The following is a 19,328-nucleotide window of genomic DNA, read 5'->3' as shown; positions in this document are numbered from 1 at the left end:
CATTTGTACATCTTGCTTTGTCTCAGTTTTCGTGTGTGTGTGTGTGTGTGTGTGTGTGTGTGTGTGTGTGTGTGTGTGTGTGTGTGTGTGTGGGTGTCTGTGGGTGTGTGTGTGTGCGTGCGTGCACTTAAACTGTGCATGTTACGGTCTCATTCTTGTTCCCCACCTCCCATTCGGATGAAAAAAAGTAAATTTTAATAATAAAAGTTATTAATCCCAGAACAATAGCTTGGTTTAATGGTTATTGCTCAGGAAAATGATGGTTGTCATCACGAGTGAAGGAACAATGTGTGACTATTGTAGATTGAAACAAGAAAAATTAAAGTCGACAGAATTCACATACTTGTTTTGGTTTGTTTGTTTGTTTGTTTTTTTATTTAATTTTTTTGTAATTCAAGTTTTTAATCAGTTTTGTCTTTTATGAAAAATAACAAAAAAATAAAAGGGTAAAAAAAGAGAAAAAAGGGAAAGAAAGAAAAATAAATAAAATAATAGAAAATAAATAAAATAATGAGATACAATGAAAATATCTCAAACAAAACAAATGTCAAGTGTCAGATTTTTTTTTTTATTATTGATATGAAATACCAATCCCATTAAGCCCATCTTGCATCAGCATCTGGTATCCAGATCATGTAGCAGGACACTAACCCATTTTACACTGGTTAATTAAGATGTAATTATTTTTCATGATGATGTTTTTGGTAAAAATAAATAATAAACTGCTGAAACACTAAAATGACACTGTAATTATTACACATTGCACCTGAAGGCGAGGATAAAAATGATATTAGTCAATGTAAAGTCCTCCAAATTAATGGAACCATGACAAAGTGTGGTTATTCCTTTGTTTTCGAGGATGAATGAGCCTGGACGTCAGCGCCTGTGCCCTGAAAATCCACAGAAAGCGGCGCATTAGTTTTCCACAGACGCAGCCTCTGGATATTTTGGTGACCTCGGTCATCGCTGAGTGTGTGCACGTGTTGCTCGATTACAGGCATTTCATTTCCCCGTGTGTGAGCATGACACGCGCTCTCTCTCTCCGGTCCGGTGTTTGTGCAAGCCCTGCCGTGTGTATGCACGTGCACGCATCCTTGAGGGGCATGCTTAATGACAGGCTCGTTTGCACAGCTCTGACTCTAATGATCTATTAAAGTACACTTAGCCAGTAATTATATGGGCGGTCCCGAAAGGCTTATGGAGGTCCAAGAGGAAACTGCTAAAGATAGAAGAAGACTGAAGAGAAGCTCACGAAATGCACAAGACTCGATGATATCATGGCTTTAAACTTTATTTTAAGTTAGTAATTAAATAATAAATAATTCAAAAACTTTTTCTGAGGATATTTTTTCCTGCTGTAGTCACATAAGTGTTAAACTTAAGATAGGGATTACATATTACTCAAGCTTTGCTGAGGAAGACATGTAATCCCTGTCTTAGCTCTTTTTCTTCTGTACTTCCATCACGATGTATTTAGTTCCAGAGCTGCAATTAAATCCAGTGTTACCGAAAACCCATTTTTGAATTGTGCTCAAAAGCCAAATGCAACATTGAGAGCCGAGCCTTTAATTTCACTCAAATACGTTTTTGAAATGCAATACTTACAAAGAGCAGATGGTCTCTTCTCTAACAAGACCATTAGAGCATTATTCTAGTCATTAACTGAATTGTCTCCCGAAGTTCAAGAGCAGCTAGAAGCCCCTTAAACTTCAGTGCACCGTCCTGTAATTAGCCCGCGCTCAGAATACTCTCTGTTTTACACCGCGACTTGAAATCCAAATTAGTAGAGCGGTACAGAAAGGATCAGGAGCAGGTCAGGGTTTGATTATGGCAGATATACGCTGTGGAGGTGGAGCAGAGGAACACAAGCAATATCAGGAAGATGAACTGCAGGAGGTCGCTTCAGCCGGCAAGTTAGAACCACTGCGTACTTACTTACTTTGAAACATCTAGTGATTCGTCTGCAACACCCAGATTTGTTCTGTCTTCCTTTGTCGTTGAAAATGTTGTATTCTAGTGATAACTGAGCAACATACCGTGTGTGCACCATCTATTGACTAATAACTAACGCTTTCGGAGCTTAAAGAGAGAATCAGTCAACAGACTGACCCACAGAGCGGTGACAATTGTTGCGTAGTTTTGTCCTACTTATATAGTTTACCAACATATAGCACTGTTCTTCTCTCACCTCTTATCTGAAAGCATGAAGTTATGTCCAGACTTATTGCTTGACAGGAGAAACGACTTAGAATCTTCACTATTAGTGATGCAGAAGTTACTTATTTGTGAGTAATTTTAAAATAATTCCATAATTTTTTAAAGAAGCGGCTTGGAGAAGTGCTCTCCACAGAAAACAGATTTCGCTATTTACAACCATAGAGCGGGAAGGGGAGTTAATGAAACACGGATTGATAAAATAAAAAGCGGATGATCACATAACTCCAACCAGCCACCAACAAGGAAAATAAACCTGAAATGAAAATATCACAAAAATCTGACGAAACCTGTGATTAAAAAGAAACTAGACTTTATCACAGTGGTTAAATACAAGAGTAAAGATGTGACAGATGAGCTGATACTGACATCCAACAGTTAATCATCGATGGAGAGACAATTAGGAGCATCAGCAGTGAGTCAGATATCTGCACACTCCCTTTCTGGGTAGAAATGTCTTCATATCTGTGCTCGACTCAGTGTTTGTACAATAAATGTCTTCTTCTATTGACAGTTTTTTTGTGTTTTTGGTGTGGTCCTTTCAGAAACAGATGCCTTTAAAGATTTTTCTTCTTCTTCTTCTTCTTCTTGCCGATGCATCTTTTCTGTGTCTTGTTGAAGGGACTGCTCTGTGGCTTCACATAAAAATAAAACATTATATAACTTTATGCTTCACATTTCTCGAGACTGCAGTGGATGCCAGAGCAGACCTTTTCCATGTTATAATGCGTTTCAGAGTTTGCCCAAGCTGCTTGTTTTTAATGGGCATGAAAAAGCATTTGGGAGTTAGAGGTTGCTGGGAGGGGGGCATCGGCGAGGACAGGTCTCCGTCTCCCACTCACAGTCGATATGCAGCGTCTCCCCCCCGCCGGAGACGCCACGGCGGCGGAGTGACTCACGCTGGGTCTGCTCTTGGTCTGAGAGCCTTTTCCACCTACGTGTTTATCAGTTATTTAATTCACTGACCTACTCGCTCTCTTTGTCTGTACGTCCATTATCTGATTTTCCTAATCCTCTTTCATCCATTTTCCTCGCACAGATGAAAAGGACATTTTTTTTTTTTTTTTTTCCAGTTTTCATTTGTCTGCCTCAGATTTTGAAAGCTTTGAAATCTCCAGGAGCCCATCAAGGTGTTTCTCTGGCTTATGAAAATATGTTTTTTTCGGGGGGTTTTTGGTTTTTTTTTGGGTTAAGCTCTGGGTGTGCTTCATGAAGCTGATAGCACACATGACTGGGTTACTTCATGACAGGAGGCCACTTGCAAGTAAGCACAGCACTTTGCTGCTTTGATCATTGTTTTTGTTTGCAGAGAGATTTTTTTTTTTTTTTTTTGCATCAGTTTAGCTTTCTGGCACCTGCAGTCACCAAATAAATCTTTTTGTTTTGTGTTTGTTTGTTTGTTTGTTTTTGTTTTTTCTTTGCTTTCTGCATGAATTGGTCAAGTCATGGTGTAATCTGCATCATATATTCTTAATCAACCCTGTGAATATTTAATAGTTGTGTCCAGTAAAGATGAAATACGTGTGTAGAAAATTAGTTATCTTCTTAAAAGATCAATCATGAGCCACAGCAGCTCCATCAGCAGGGTGGACAGGATTAGATTTTGCACACATGATGCTCACAGTAGCAAATTGTGCTTTCAGTTCACGTGCATTTTTCAGGTTATCTGCTAAGAATAGTAGTGTGATTGATATCACATGCAGACAGGTGTTGCATGTGATGCTACTTGAAAGCGCCATGAAAAGACTGAAGCCCATCTGGAGAGCGGAGTGCTGCAGTCACCAAGTAGAACAAGGAGGTGGGAGTTGGTGTGTCATTTCACTCCAGATAGTGAATCATTTTGTTAATTTTCAAGTCTTTCTAGAACATGTTGACTTCCATGTTTCGGGTCAGTGTCCTGTGGTATCGAGCATCATCTCCGAGGTTCCAGGTCCATATGCTTTTTATTGATATTCTGTATAATTAGTTGATAAAGTAGTTGTGGATGGACAGTCACTCATTAAGAACTTTTTCTTACTTCAACAGTCTCAACACCTTTTACAAGATCAGTCAGAGTCACCCATTCACCCACGCCATCTGTCACACGATCATACACCAATCGCAATAGCTGCTATATATATGCTGTGCGAGCCGAGCACACACCATTGGGATTCGTACGGATATGGAGCATTTTGTCCAATCTTATTTTGACACATGTACAGGGTGATCGGGTAAACCTCAAAGCTGCAGATCAGAAGAGAACCTCCTCTACCATCTGAGCCACATCCATACTCAACAGTTTGAATAATAAGTCCTTCAATATGTAGGACTTTTTCAACAAGTGCACTTTTTTATTAGGCTACACCTATTTATTTTATTTTCGTTCAAAAAACTGATTCAGGTATTTTGCTCTTATTTCAGACTTATTCTATCCAGAATGTATGGGGTAAAGGACATAGTTTTTTTTTTTTTTTTTTTTTTTTTTTTTTTTTTTAATTAGGGAGTTTTGTATACTTGCTTAAAGTAGAATCAGTGTTTACACACACGCTCATGTAAAGAACTTTAAGTTCGCGGACATCCATGCGCAGCCCAAATTTTGTGACTGAGTTGCGCGTCGCATCGGTATACACATGCGCCAGAGCAAAAAAACCATGACAAACCATAACTTTGAAAAGTGACTCTGTGAAGCCATCAGGCTGGAGCTCCATCTACAAAAACATCAAATCCAAAGAGTGAAGAACTTGTGGACGGAGAGAGCAGACTCTGTCTGGAGGGATGAGAAGGCCTGCCGACAGAAGTGAAAGTATCTAGTGATCGCTCGGGAGCCACCCCCACATTCAGAAACAGAAAAAAAGGCAAAATGATACTAAATGATAATATACTGAAAATGCTTAATTTTTTATAAATAATTGGTAATAAAAGAGCAGATGAACAGTCTGGAGTGCCTGGATCAGTGTGCATGCACACGTGGAAAGCATGATCCAGGCTTAGAACTTTTAAGGGAGCACGTAAAGTTGTTTACTTGCTCACGTAAACAACTTTACGTGCTTCCTTAAAATTTCAAGAAAGCACGTAAAACTCCCTTGAAAAAAAATGTTTGTTGTCCTTTTAGGGACTCCATAAGAATGAATATTTAAATACAGAAAATTATTTTTTCTTTGGAAGTTAACCTTTCCATTGACATATCAAGTATTGTGGAGTAAGGCTTATATCAGCTGATTTTTTTCTTATATGGAATTCATTTGCTCCACTTGTGGAACATCTGATTCCAGTAAAAAAAATGTCCATGGTATCCATTTTTCTAGAAGTTCACTTTTTCCCAGCTGAATGTTTGTTTGTGTTAAGTGAAACATGGTTGTACGGTATTGTGTGAAGCGCGTTGTGTATCCCTGTACTTATGTCAGATATGTTCAGATCAGGTAACTTTAAGGTAACTTTGTGTCAACAGTTGGGCCTCGCACGGCAGCCGTCTCCACTGGCGTGCGAGTGTGTTAATGGGTGAATGTGGCTGATTATATGTTGCAAATTGAGGCGGCAGAAGCTGGAAGTCGGCGTTGTAAGTCAAGTGAATTTACGATCCATGTACTTCCTGTCAATAATGTGTCTCATTGTTTTACGTTTACTGTTTGCTTCCAATGAGTTCACAGACCTAGTCGAATCCGTTTCCACATGCTGTCTCTTTTCTCTCACACTACACATTCTGCTATAATTTCTCTAACTTTCTCCACCGGCTCCTCTTCCTCTGTGGCGTGGGGCGGATAGGTAGACCGAATCGGTCTGGGCTGTCATAAGTGAGACGGCACAAAAAGGCTGGCAGGTAGGCAGGCAGCCACCTGAGGGGAGACTGGGCTGTGACACCTCTATTAACCTTCAGGAGGTGTTCATCCCTGGTCCCACCTTCACCTCCTCCTCCTTCTGCAGCTCTTCTTCATCTCTATCTTGGCCTGTCCCCAGACTGCTCTTCCCCGGGCTCCGAAAAGTAGCTTGTCCCTGAAGCAAAGGAGGCAAATAACAAATTACTTGCATTTTCCTCTTCTCCTGACCCGGAGCATTTCAATATGCCTTGATTTCCATTCCAAGTCGTGTATCAGTGTCAATGTGCTTTGCTTTCTCGCCCTATATGCTCCTTCTGCTTCCAGCCTGTTAACTTAACAATCTTCTATTCATGACCTGCACATCAGAAAGTACATATGGCCAGCGTCCGCGTGGTTTTTCCCAGTGATGCGTGGCTAAGTGGTTTAAAATGAATAAATTGCAGCAGATTTTTCATGTCAATCAGCTTGAATAACAGAAGTTAATGAAAAGTGAATCAGACAGATTAAATCGAATGTAAACTTTCCTGATGAACACATGCCCTTTTTACTTTGACAATAATTCAATGCAGCTATCCGTCTAATTCAAACACATTATGGTCGATCACTGCAGAGTATGACAGCTCCTATTGAATTGAGCCGCATTCATTTATAATCCAGTAATCTCCCTCCGTCTTTTTCTTCTGTCTCTTCCTCCTCCAGGAATTCTCTTTACTACGACTCGACGACGTGGCGGACCAACGAGTCAACATCGTCGGGTTTTCTGTCTTCAACAAAACACATCCCTTCTTCCAGGATTTTGTCCTCAGCCTCAACCGCTCCTGGCAAGAGAACTGCGACCACGCGCCGTTTGCCGGGACCCCGGTTGGTATCCACGCCGCAAACGTCACGATCAACACCACCGACACATGATCGTATTGAAACCTGCAGCAGCAAACATGATTTTCAGCTCCTTCTGTTCAAGTCTTCACATTTTAATGTCACTGTAGTAATTTATCAACCTACTTTATAAGTAGATCACAACATAGCAATACAGTAATGCAGTAGCAGCTTTAAAAAGTCATTCCTCACACACTGCAGATGCTTTGTCTTCCATCCAGTAGCACTCCCCCATGTTGTTGCCAGTAAAAAATGTTTAAACAAAATGCAGAAACAAATTCCAACTTTTCTCATGTTAGTTATTTTAGAATATTATGTTTGTCTTTATCGATTTTCGGCCACTGTGATGACCATTTCATCTGTGGTTTTATGATTACCATCATTACACTTAAACTAAGGGAGAAATTAGAATGTTTTAATAAAATAATTCATATTTTTGGCCTCTTATCATTTTCATCATGGTTTCATCTCTGAGTTCAGACAGGAAAGGCATGCTGGGAAAAGACCAGGGGAGGTCTGAACTACTCTTCAAAACCACCGCAATAGTTCATCAATCAGATTCTTTAAAGCTCTCATAACATTCAGATTATGATGCATCATCTTTCACATCACTGATGTCAGTAAAGTAACAATTACTCATTTTTTGTAACATTTCAGCGATTTTCATCTGCAGACCATAATACTTTCACTCAAAACCTGCATGGGCGGGTGGGGTGGTTTTTGGGCATTTTAAGTCCACATTTGAGACTGCTAAACAGAGGAAGGATTAAAACTTATCCATGTCCTGGCAGATTTATACAAAAGGCCACTGAGGAGCAGTTAAACACGATTTCAGACCAAATGTTGGTTTTACTGCTGCACGTGGTTAACCTTCACCAGAGGTCCTCCTTTCCCCCCTCCTGCTAAATATGTAAATCAAGGTAAATTTGACGCTCTGAAACAAAACTTTCTGTGTGTGAAAATAACAGATGAACCCTATTTGAACATTCCTTTGTCTTGTTCAAACACAACCTTCTTAAGCTTGACAGTTTTGTACTTAGGAAAAAAAAAACAGAAAGTCACAGAGACGCCGTTATATTCTGAAATACGCAGAGATGACATTTATCCAGTTAACTGCTGTAATTTCGGGTGTTGCCGTCGGCAGTTGTTGTTATCCAGACAGCTCATTAGCATCATTTGCCACCTTTCCTATTACATTTAAAACGGCAGCTTCCTTGTTAAATCTGCTTCAGAGGAAGTGCACAGCGACTTACCTTCACAGCAACCCCCCTATAAAACTCTGTCAGCTTCCATCTCAACTGCATCTCTACTTCAAGATTCAGCACGCTGTGCTCTGCATGCATTGAATAAGTGACTTTGAAACAGTCGTGAATTACAAAACCACTGTTTACACATATTTAACTGAAGAAAATTGCAGTTTTGTATTGGATGCACTGCACTTCTGTTGTCCTTACGTTTCAACCCAGGCCTTCTTTGAGTCTTCTTTCTCAGATTTACCAATTAAAATGGTGGAAGAGCTGCAGAAATTGATATGGGCATGATCTGCCTCATGAGTAATCAGTCTCGATAAGTGCTTTCACCAATTCACCCACAAAACTCCTGCAGCAACATCACATCCGGATTGAACTGTCTGCTGTCAGAACAAACAAGAGAATACTGTTGTTGTTTTTTTAGCGAGTCAAAAATGGAATTATGTTTTTCAACCAACCTGTTTATCCATCCACTGCCAATGCTGCTTCGTCCAGCAGGCAAAAGCAAAAGGCAGGATATAAAATGGACACATTATCAGAATTTGGACAGTGAAAGGAAACTGCAGAAGTACCCAGAGAAGACAAGTTTAATTTCAAATGTCATCTTTCAATATGATAAATGTGCTTTTTTTTTGGCTGCTAACAAATTGAGTAAAAAATAATATTAATGCATCTGGATGCAGAAAAAAAAATCTGCCTCTTCTGCAGTTTTCTTGTTTGCTTAAGGGGTTCATTAGGAGAGAGAAATGAACTTAGGCATTTTTAATAAATTAGTCCTCGGTGTTTGAAGTTCAGAGAAAGTCATAAATGAAACAAATGTGCTCATACACACTCTCATCACCACCTTCTGTTTCACACAAGCTGGGCAGTGAAACAGGTTAAGAATACTTTGAACACAGCATGGAAAAAAAAAAAAGAGAGACACGTTCTGTACGCAGCAGGTCACTCGGATGCTCAGTGAGCCCTCGGCAATTAAGACTTGTGACTAATTAACTAATAACTAGAGAGAATAAAGGCTGACTGCAGCGCGAGAGGCCGATTAACCCATTTCCACATGCACAGAGATAATACAGTGTCTTTTTATTTTATTTTATCATAATTCATTTCCAAAGTTGTGACATTTTAGTGTACAAGTTCTTACCATCAAGAAAATAGCTAATGATGTGATGATAATCCCTTCTCACGTTGACCCAACAATCTGCTAATACCACCCCTCAGTGTTGGGCGCGGGGATAATGTGAATAATAAGCATGTGAACACACTTGAGCTGACCCCTCTACCGTCCAGAGGTGGTGGCAAGACAGATGTGATCGAAATTCACCGGCTCAATCATGTCATTAAAATATCCCAATGATATCCACATCAATAGACAGCCGCTACAAACGAGTGGACAGTGTGAAACCTGGAGCATAATTGACTCTGAACCAGGCAAGACACAGAGACGAGGGAGCGTCTGCGACTTTGTCTGAGAGCTACAGGACCGTAGCTTCACCTTTACCGTCCTGGCTGTGTTCCGTTGCCCCGGTGACGGTGTCAACGGTGTGAAGACATCACAGCCAGAGCAGCAGAGGAAAGGGGGACGGATCCGGGGCGTCTCTTTTGATTCCAACCCGACGCAACTGTAAATGTGAAATTAATCAAGCGCTGATTCTGTGATAGACTCTGATGGTTCAGTTTCACAGCGAATATGGTAATATGGTCTTTTCTGCGCACATCGCGGGTTGTAAACTGCTTGTTATCTACTCCAGGACGGTTTTTTCGCAGACTGTATTTCATCAGTAGTGTCCAGCCACTGATGCCAGGCCCCCGTGACCCTGAAGTCTCGTACTCATTATAAGACCAAACAAAACTTGGAACAAAGTCCACCCCTGCTGTCCAGGTCAGCCAATAAAAAGTTGTTAATAGAGTCCAGGCTTGCACACAAGGTGGTTGAGTAGAGGGAGGACATTATCTGCTTCACATTGAGATAGATAACAATGGGTAGGATAGAATCGGGATTGCTGCATTTCCTCATTTACTCTGCAGGGTTGACTTAACAGTCTCCTATTGTTTCCCACCACAATGACATTATGCCCATAAGTCACAGCTAAAATACATCGATCTGTGGCTGTAGTGTCTTCACAGGCTGTTTGCTTACACCGTATCGCCCTTAATGTGCAATTTACCAATTACATTAGCCAATTCAAGGTTGTAATACATCACTGTTTTGCAGTTTAATGGCCTATTGTAGCTCTCTTTAGCCTTACAAATTTACAGTGCATCACTGTCCCTTTCAGCCCGCTATCAATATTCACCAAGCATGAGGCAGGAATGCACAGGCACTCCATGGGCATTTGTGGCCAGGGCATCGAACATTTTTATGAAACGCACATAGCGGGATGCAGTAGCTGTTTGCGTGCGAGAGAGATGAGAGGAGAAGCAGCCGCTCCCACTGTTCTGTAGCCCTGCCTGAGAGAGGCAGGCAGTAATTGGAATGGTTATGGTGTGCCAGCTTCATTGGGGATAAGAGCAGGAAGGACAGCGGTGCTCTGAGAGGGAGAGAGAGGGAGAGAGGGAGAGGGAGAGGGAGAGAGAGACGGTTCCAACACTGTCAGCAGATCAGAGTCTTTCTAATGATCTAATGGAATAATCTCTCCACCACTCCGGGGATGGGTTAACCCCTCGCTGACCGCTAACCACTGACATGTTGCACTTGGTGGGAGTGCTATGAGTATTTCCAGGTTTGAGTATATGTGGAATTATTCACACCTTTTTGCTCTGTCTGTCTCTCTCTCTCTCTCTCTCTCTCTCTCTCTCTCTCTCACTCTCTCTCTCTGCAGCTCTCGTCAGCTCTGCTCTTTGATGCGGTATACGCTGTCGTGGCGGCGGTCCAGGAGCTGAACCGGAGCCAGAACGTCGGCGCCACTCAGCTCTCATGCAAGTCCTCCAAGATCTGGGAGCATGGCACCAGCCTCATGAATTACCTAAGGATGGTAAGATTGCATCTGCTGGGTGTGTTGAGGTGATGAGACCGACTTAGAGTCACAGCTTGATGATTTTTCTTACATAGAGAATGAAGACATTGGTGAAGTCAGATGATTAGACTGGAAACAGGAAACTCTCCGAGGGTAGAAAAATTCCCACGCCAGCATTTCCAAAGCTCCCAGATCAACATTAATACCTGCTGTCAGTGAACATATCAAAGCTACGAGGTTCACATGCTAATAGTGACTGATAATACTCATTTACATAACTATTGAACATAATCCAAGTTTGTGTTTGTTTGACTTGCTCCTGTGAGGCACCATGAAAAAAAAAACTTGTCAAGCAGTTATTGACTGAAGAACATCACAAAATGATTTTTGGTTAAAAAATATGCCAATTAAAATACACACAACTGTTCCCTCTTTATGTAATACAGGAAATGGCAGCTTTGTGTATCTTTAAAATTTTTCATTAATTTTTTTAAGTTTATAGCAGAGAAATAAATTTGCATTAATGTTTATGACTGCAACAAAAATGGGAATGTCGATACAGAATCTGCAGTTTACCTTTTATAGATTATACCTCCTGTTGATCAGCATACTTATACTCGGATGGAGGACATCCATTTTCCCCTGCAGCATTTCAAAGTGTACCTCAGCGGACTAGAACCTTGAACCTTCTCACATTTAACAACATATCGTTGCATTCGGTCAATCTCAGTGACTTTGTTGTCCTTCATGGTAAGGTTGACTGGCAAGCAGAAGCTTCTGGAAGCCATTCTAGCCGTCCACTGAAATAAACTGCCACGACTCAAAACTCTGATCAGTCCGAGTCTTTTCTAAACTGAGCACAGTTGTCGCATCAATTTCAGAAAATGGTATTGATGAATTAAAGAAAATCACATTACTCAGCACTAATAAAACAAATGTTTTGTCCTTGATCTTTTTTCCCCACAATCCTCTGTAAATGCACCTTGAGCTCTGTTCTTTTTGATTGATACTGCCTGCTGATGCTCTACCATTGTGAGTTTTTGCTGAGCCGAATGTTACTGTAGAAAGTTTACTGACCAAACACAACAGAAACAAACTAAAAACAGGCACGTCTGTGTATAGTGAACTTATGAACAATGTGAAAAAGATATAAACTTACATCCCCTGCTTGGTCACAAAGCTCAAGCTGCCCGGTGTGTGATCTTATGTCTTCACACACCGGGGGTGTGACAGGAGTGATATGAGTCTCTCACTTATGGGTTAAGTCCCGTTGTAGCGGCTCACACAAGCACCACTTCACCTCTGATGCTCCCTGTAATGTCAGTGCTGAGGCGCAACAGAGGTAAAATAACATCAAGCCCCTATTCTGTCTCTGTGACATTTACACAGCTGTTATGAAGACGCCAACAGACCCGAAACAGACTGGCTGTGTGCTTAACATCCACACCAAGAACAAAACAGCTCCATAACAGTGTCAACATCTGGGAGTTCAGTAAAAAATTAAAGACAATTACAAATGTGATCATATATGGAAAGCCTTTACAGCATATATGCGTCATTCTTCATGGAATGTCTTGTAATTCATCGATCAAGCCATATTGGCTTATTCTGGTCGAGCCTCAGTAGCATTGCTCACTCACTGCTGCGGGATTTAATTTAATAATATTCTACCACCTGCTGACCACATGGTTGTGTTTTTACTCAAACATCTCAAGCAAGCTGACCCCATTAGTGTTTAATGGATTTGAGGTCAGAACTGCTCCATGATCTCTGACGAACCCCTCACTGTTGGAGCCGGCGACGGCCTCTTGAAACACACAGCTTGTTTCCAGACTGTCGATTTCTGAGTTTGGCCTTGATTGAAAAAAATGTCCTGTCAATATCTTTTTTTTTATCTTGTCTTCTTTGTGTCACTTCAATCACCCTATTTGCTAAACTACACCAAACGCGGCTCATCAGCAAAGAAAGGTTGTTTGCCAAGGGCAGAGCGCATCGAGCAGGTTATTCGTGCGAGCAGACCGTGTGCTGCTCATACCACAAATGTGTATTCTGTACAAATGTGACTGTGAAGGTGAAATATTCATTGTTTCCAATGGAAGAAGATTTATTACTGTGAAGCAACAAGGAAATAATCTTCCAAACACAAATGCTATCTTTTTTTTTTTCCTGCATACTTTATGTTATGTACCATACGTGTTTGTCCTCTACATGCTTTTACTGAAACAATGAAACAATCAGTCAAGGTTGGGAACTGTTTCCCGTCAGTTTCGATTCACGTGCTGTGCAAATTGTGGTCAGTTATATAAACAATTTGGCACATCGAAGCCAAAAATATGCAGTTTGGATCTTCTAGAAATTCTAATGTGCTGCTAAACAAATAAACTAATTGCTCAGAGAATTGCAATAATTGTTTCATATAGGCTAATTGTCATTCAAGAATTGGGCCCCAGCCAATGTGAAAATGTGTAATTACCCTGGGTGGTCTCGCTTGGTGGATTTTATTACCTTTCAGGAGAGGCAGGTTGGCTGTTCCCCCTGTTTCCAGTCTTTAGGCAAAAGGAACTAGTCATTTCATATTTACTGCACTTACAGTCTGACAGGTAATGGCTTTAATTAGATCAGGTTATAAAACCGAGATTGCTGAAATCTTCATTATTGCTTCTCTTTTTGCATGTTAATTGGTTATTTCAGAGCTAAGATATTTTCACTGACGGCAGATAACGTCTGTGCTGTCATCCCCGTTAAAGATACACTCTCTATCCGCTGGGTCAGTTTATCTCGTCTCCACATAATACTGAGAGACAAAGCAGGAGAGGAGATAAAGATGTGCTGTCAGTGAATAAAATGTGTTTTCCTGTTAGGGAGAAACGGCTCTAAGTGATCAAAATACTTAAATGTGACACGTGTTGGATATCGCACTGTTTGTCTTTCTCACTCGGAGGAAGCAGACTTGACTAATCGCTCCTCTTTTTGCTGTAAATTGAAGTTATTACAGCCTTGTCTTCACATTGTTAGCCTAAATTTGATTCATGCTGTTTCAAACGCCGAGCCGTCCGGTTAATGTAACCATGAGTCATATGCTGGCGAGCAGATGGATTTTCTTGGTCAAGTCTTTTAACACGTAGCTTTGTGTGTGTGTGTGTGTGTGTGTGTGTGTGTGTGTGTGTGTGTGTGTGTGTGTGTGTGTGTGTGGATAGGTAGAACTGGAAGGTCTTACAGGCCACATCGAATTCAACAGCAAAGGACAGCGCTCCAACTACGCCCTGAGGATCATGCAGAACAGCAAAGATGGCCTAAGGCAGGTAAAGTAACTCCCACGCGTGCAAATCTGATGTTGAGGTCGTCGTTCTCCAAACAAGCCACCAGCTGTGGGCTCGGCCAACAACTGAGCAGCCGGCAAGAGAAGCTAATGTGTTTGGCTGAAAAGAATTTACATATAAATAGTCTAGTAGTTCTTCGGTGACCCTTGCGGAGCCCTTCATTTTCTTTTTTTCATCGACGTTGGCTTTAATATAAGTGTTGCTGCCAAACTCAAAGCACTCCAGCAAAAAGTCCTGCTCCCACCAGGACGCTGCGCTCCTTCTGACAAACGTTCCAGTCGAGGTAGCTGGAGCCGCAGCGCACAGCGGGGAGCCCCAATAACACTTTCTCACGGCTCTCATCTCCCGGCGCAAACAATCTCCATTATCCTCCTAACAGGAGAGCCAGTGCGCCAGAGGACAAAATAAATAAAGCAGATGTTAAGACGCCACTTTGAAATGGACAGAGTCACGTTCAGCTGCCAGTGTTACCACCGCTCTTGTGCAGCACAGCTGTAACACATGTATATACTTGTATGATGGTTAAGTTTGAGATTTTTATTACCTTCTATGTAATTATACACTTCAAATTCTCTCATTGTGAAATATATGTAGTCAGGAATTGTCATAACTGTTCAGCTCTGTGTTTTCTAAAACAAGCAGTTTTAGCTTTCATTTAAATTTTTGTTTTTAATCAGAATTTCTTCAATTTAAGTGCAAAGTCTTTACAATGACTTGCTGGTGTGTTCTCAGAGAGCGGTCTCATGTGACACCTCAGCTTTTAATCACTGGCAGAGTTTTATACTCAGCAGTTTCTTATAGATTAAAAGCGTCTACATGGAACAGTGGGAGTAATCCGTGATGAATGTAAGAGACGAGAAGCTCTGGGCGTCTTCAAGACTGTTAATGAATTGGACTGTTTTTGTTTGTGCGCTTGCACAAAAGGTGTGTGTGGTGGTACTGTGGTGTGTTTCTGAGGGCTCGTCTCAAGGATTCAAAGCAACAAACTTCAGTTCTCCCACATCTGATTGACAGAAACAAGTTTCAAAATCGTTTGATAGACGTAACACTAACAGTCAAACCTGCACTTTGGTGCTTTTTTCCGTTATACTTGAGTTTATCGCAATCACTCAAAAATAAAGTTAGGTCTGCTTCACTAAAGAAGTTGCCCATTTTTCTAATGTAGCATGGCAAGTCGCTCATGAAGAGAATTGGTGGATTATTGATTTTTTTTTTTTTTTCGTGACCAAAATAAAAATGAAGAAAATTGCTGAGGGCCGAGACATGAGTTCTACTAAATATGAATACTTCTCTCATTAAATTTCAGTGTGCTACATGCTCCGAGAATAGCCAGTATCTGTTGTCTCAGCTTCCTTTCTTACGGTTTCCTCATACAAATGAGCTGTTTTCCAGGTTTTTGAGAGATTTTAGAGGACATGTTCAGGACATTACTTATAAATACCAAACTAAATAAGCATTTTACTCTGTTCGTATGAAGTTGCTCAAAAATATTTTGACTAATTCCAAAATTATTCAGGTGAGGCATTTTGTCAGCCTGTGTTCTCTTTTAAGTATTTAACATTCCTGAACATCTTTTTCTATTTATCATAACTAACTGAATATGTGCTTTTTGTGAGATTTTCATTTTATTTTACAGTTTCATTTCTGCAGTACAATGGTAGTAATGTCAGAATGTTGACACATTTGCAAAAGTGCTGTTTGCTCCTGAGAACACTTTGATGAAAGGAAAAAAAAAAGGACTACGACCACCGCTTTAGTCAAGCAGGCAGAGACAAGAGCATTTCTTCAAATCCACGAGCAGCTGGGGAGAACCTGTTTGGGCAAAGTGATAACCCGGTACTCCCCCATCCATCAACTGTATCTCCAAATGCCCCAGTGGAGCGGAGCCGTCACCCACAGTACAAATCTATGGTTGATCTCTCAGCTAAAATTCTCAGTTGTGTGTGAGTAATGGATGGGAGGCGAAAAGAATTCAGAGGCAAACAGCGGCACAAAGGTTGAGGAAGCTCTGAATAGGTGAGCGATAGAAGTGTGCATGAAGATGAAGAATCCATCGGCGGTCGTGTTTACTTTTATGGTAATAGGTGGGAAAGTCTGGGTTTTGGAATATTTATAAAGATAACCTTTCATAGGGGTCAAAAAATAGGTAAAGTTTCCATTTGGTGCACTAATGTGTTGTGACAGATATCACAGTGTGTGGGGGGAATAAATAAGACTGTAAAGAAATGAGAAACCAAAAAAAAAAAATCAAGTGGAATTGTGGGAATGTGTATGGATAAATTTAGTAGTATTTCCTGTGGGGTTTGTTTTTTTCCTGCAGCGATGTCTCTAACATCACAGTCCACCCACGCTTCATGTTATCTGTAATGAGATAAAATGCAATACATACAGTGATGAATGTACATTACAACAGGTTTGTCAAAAAAACAAAAAGAAAAATTCAGTTGAGAGTGAAGAACCAGCGAACAGAAACAAAATGTCCACGTAGCCTTGAGCTCTCAGAAGAGCAGAGCTAAAAGGGCACTCAGAGAGACTTCTGCCAAAGCCAAAAGTCAACTTCTCTGCGGAATGTAAACCTACATGTGTGGATGAACACGAAAGTTAGGGATGCTCGGCTTTCGGGTGAAATTTCAGGATGAGCCTAAAATGCATGATTAACTTTGCAAGAGAACTCAACGTGACTTTTTCTAACATTCGGATGCACTTTCTGTTCAATGTTTGAGTCATTTTTGCACAACTTGCTGCTGTCTAACAAAATGTTTAATCCATGAAAGAATTTCCTGGTTCAGCTTGAATCGGTATTTAAACAGTCCTCCTCATCATGCTGATATCATTTTGATATGAGATCGAACAACTGATTAGCAGTACTTCGCCATCAGAGGCTTCAAACAGGGAGTCCTCACGCAGGAGTGTCCACTGAGCTCAGAGTGTCACTGAGTGTCATCAGCTGGTTGAACAGAGACGCAGAGAGACAGGAAGAGTCACAGAAAGGCAGAGACGTGGACGACCTTGGGCCTCAACCCACACTGAAGATTGCTTGAGCAGAGTTCTGTGGAACCGGAAGACGAATGTGACTCGACTCCAGGCGCATTTAAGAAAGATGAGACGCACCGAATGTCACGTCAGACCACTGGATATAGTTAATATCTGTGTTGTCTGAGTGTTGGACGACCTGCAAGATCACCTGACCGCTTCACCAGGCACAGGCCCCGTAGAGCTGATGGAAAAGGGAGGATTTATACTGGACCAGGGACCAGTGGGCCTCAGTGCTGTTCTCTGATGAAAGTCCTTTCATGATGAACAGAAATCATGGCAGCAGATGATGTTGGGCGGCGTCAAGGAGCGCGCTGTGCATCAGTCACTGTTGTCACCAGACGAGCCTTTGGTGGTGGAGTACATCAGTAATCCAGTCACTGCGCTCCTGCATGAAAAACACTGGCCTAATTTCATCCTCATGGACGACGGTGCTCCAGCTGATCGAGGTGGCATCATTAGTGAACTCCTGCTGGAGTCTGGAGGACCTCACACACAGTGGCCTGCGCTTTCTCCACACCTGAATCCCATCGTGAACCTCTGGAATCAGCTGAATCACCGTTTGGATCCACTTTAACAAGAATGGGAAGCCATGCCTTATTCCTGTCGTTGTGCGCTTGCTCATCCATCACGATGACGTTGGTTCAACTTGTACGGAGATGATTTATTTAACATGAGTCTCAGAAGAAATGGATTTAATGAAAAGAGCGGAGGGATGGGCGCATAACAATGTGGACAGTTTTAAAGCTGTAGCATCAAAGATGATCGAGAAAGAAAGAAAAATCGTCGCCAACATGCTCTGTTTACTTCCGGTAGATGTGAGTACGTCACGGCCGCCCCCGTCCAATCAGAATGCTTTGCAGCCCTCAGTGTAAAAGAGGATTCAATTCTTTGTTTTATTTCCACATAAACATGAAGCTCATGAATATAATCCGGAATTGCTTAATTCAGAATCAACCAATTTCTAATTAAAAGCATCCATGTGACACACTCAGTGACGCTCAAAGGTCCATGGCAAATACTGACATTTTTGTTGGTGGTATACCCTCCACTGTTGTTGAATTGTTGTTGAATCTCCACTGCAAACTTTCCATAGAGGTATACTTTAAATGCCCTACTTTCATGCTATAATATCACTGGAGCATGAAGTTTTTGCAGTTTCCATAAATTTCACTAGAAACTTGTTCAGAGTGGGTTATTTCCAAAACTATAACCATTAGCAAAAATAACTTTAACCTGCAGCTGCTATCTCTCTGAGCTGTGGGTTCACAGGTTTCTGCTCTACAAAGTACCAAAAACTGAAAAACACATTACTTGAGTTAAAACCTAAAAAATTGCATAACTTGTCTTTCTGCAAAATATACTTTGTGTGTTTCTCAACCCCACTTAGAACCTTTCTCGATTTAGTTTCAGCAAATAAAAAAAGAGTCAGACTGTCAGTCTGTCTTCAGCATGTCATTTCAGGTCAGCTTCCTATAGCGGCTTTGCACTTTTTTAGCTCATTTTTTTTGTAACTTGATGACACATTGATAGCAGATAGGTTGAGGAGATCTTTCATATTTGTAGGGTCACTTCTAAGTTTTGTAACAACTGTTGCACAACATTTGCCAATTCACAGTTTTATTTAGCTACAGTATTTCTTTGTGATGGAAGTTTGTGCAACATTCTTATTTGTATGAGGCAAGTTTGCAAAGACCAACTAACAGTTATTCCAAGTGAAGTGGAAAATAACTAAACTATTTTCACAATTTTGGCATCTTGACCTCAGCAAGAGACGCCACGGCCCAGTGAAATCGGGGCTGTAACTGGAGCCTCCTGGTTTCTCCAAATGTGAAAAGTGATTCTGTCACTTCATTACCATGTGCGGCGTTTTCAGATGTGCAACAC

The 19,328-nt window shown here is 41.1% G+C and overlaps 1 protein-coding gene across 1 annotated transcript in view; it reads left to right on the top strand.

The window, feature by feature from the left end:
* The window catches only part of grik4 (glutamate receptor, ionotropic, kainate 4), a 283,909-nt gene that overhangs the window by 212,800 nt on the left and 51,781 nt on the right, over positions 1-19,328 (top strand). The window contains exons 8-10 of the mRNA XM_030107939.1: positions 6,708-6,869; positions 10,954-11,106; positions 14,286-14,390. Coding sequence (XP_029963799.1) covers positions 6,708-6,869; positions 10,954-11,106; positions 14,286-14,390 — 420 coding nt within the window. The remainder of the gene's footprint in view (positions 1-6,707; positions 6,870-10,953; positions 11,107-14,285; positions 14,391-19,328) is intronic.

The sequence above is a fragment of the Salarias fasciatus genome, chromosome 14, assembly GCF_902148845.1.
Source record: "Salarias fasciatus chromosome 14, fSalaFa1.1, whole genome shotgun sequence".
NCBI classification, from domain to species: Eukaryota; Metazoa; Chordata; class Actinopteri; order Blenniiformes; family Blenniidae; genus Salarias; species Salarias fasciatus.
Note: the sequence above shows the minus strand (reverse complement) of the source record. Positions and strands in the feature narration are given on the sequence as shown.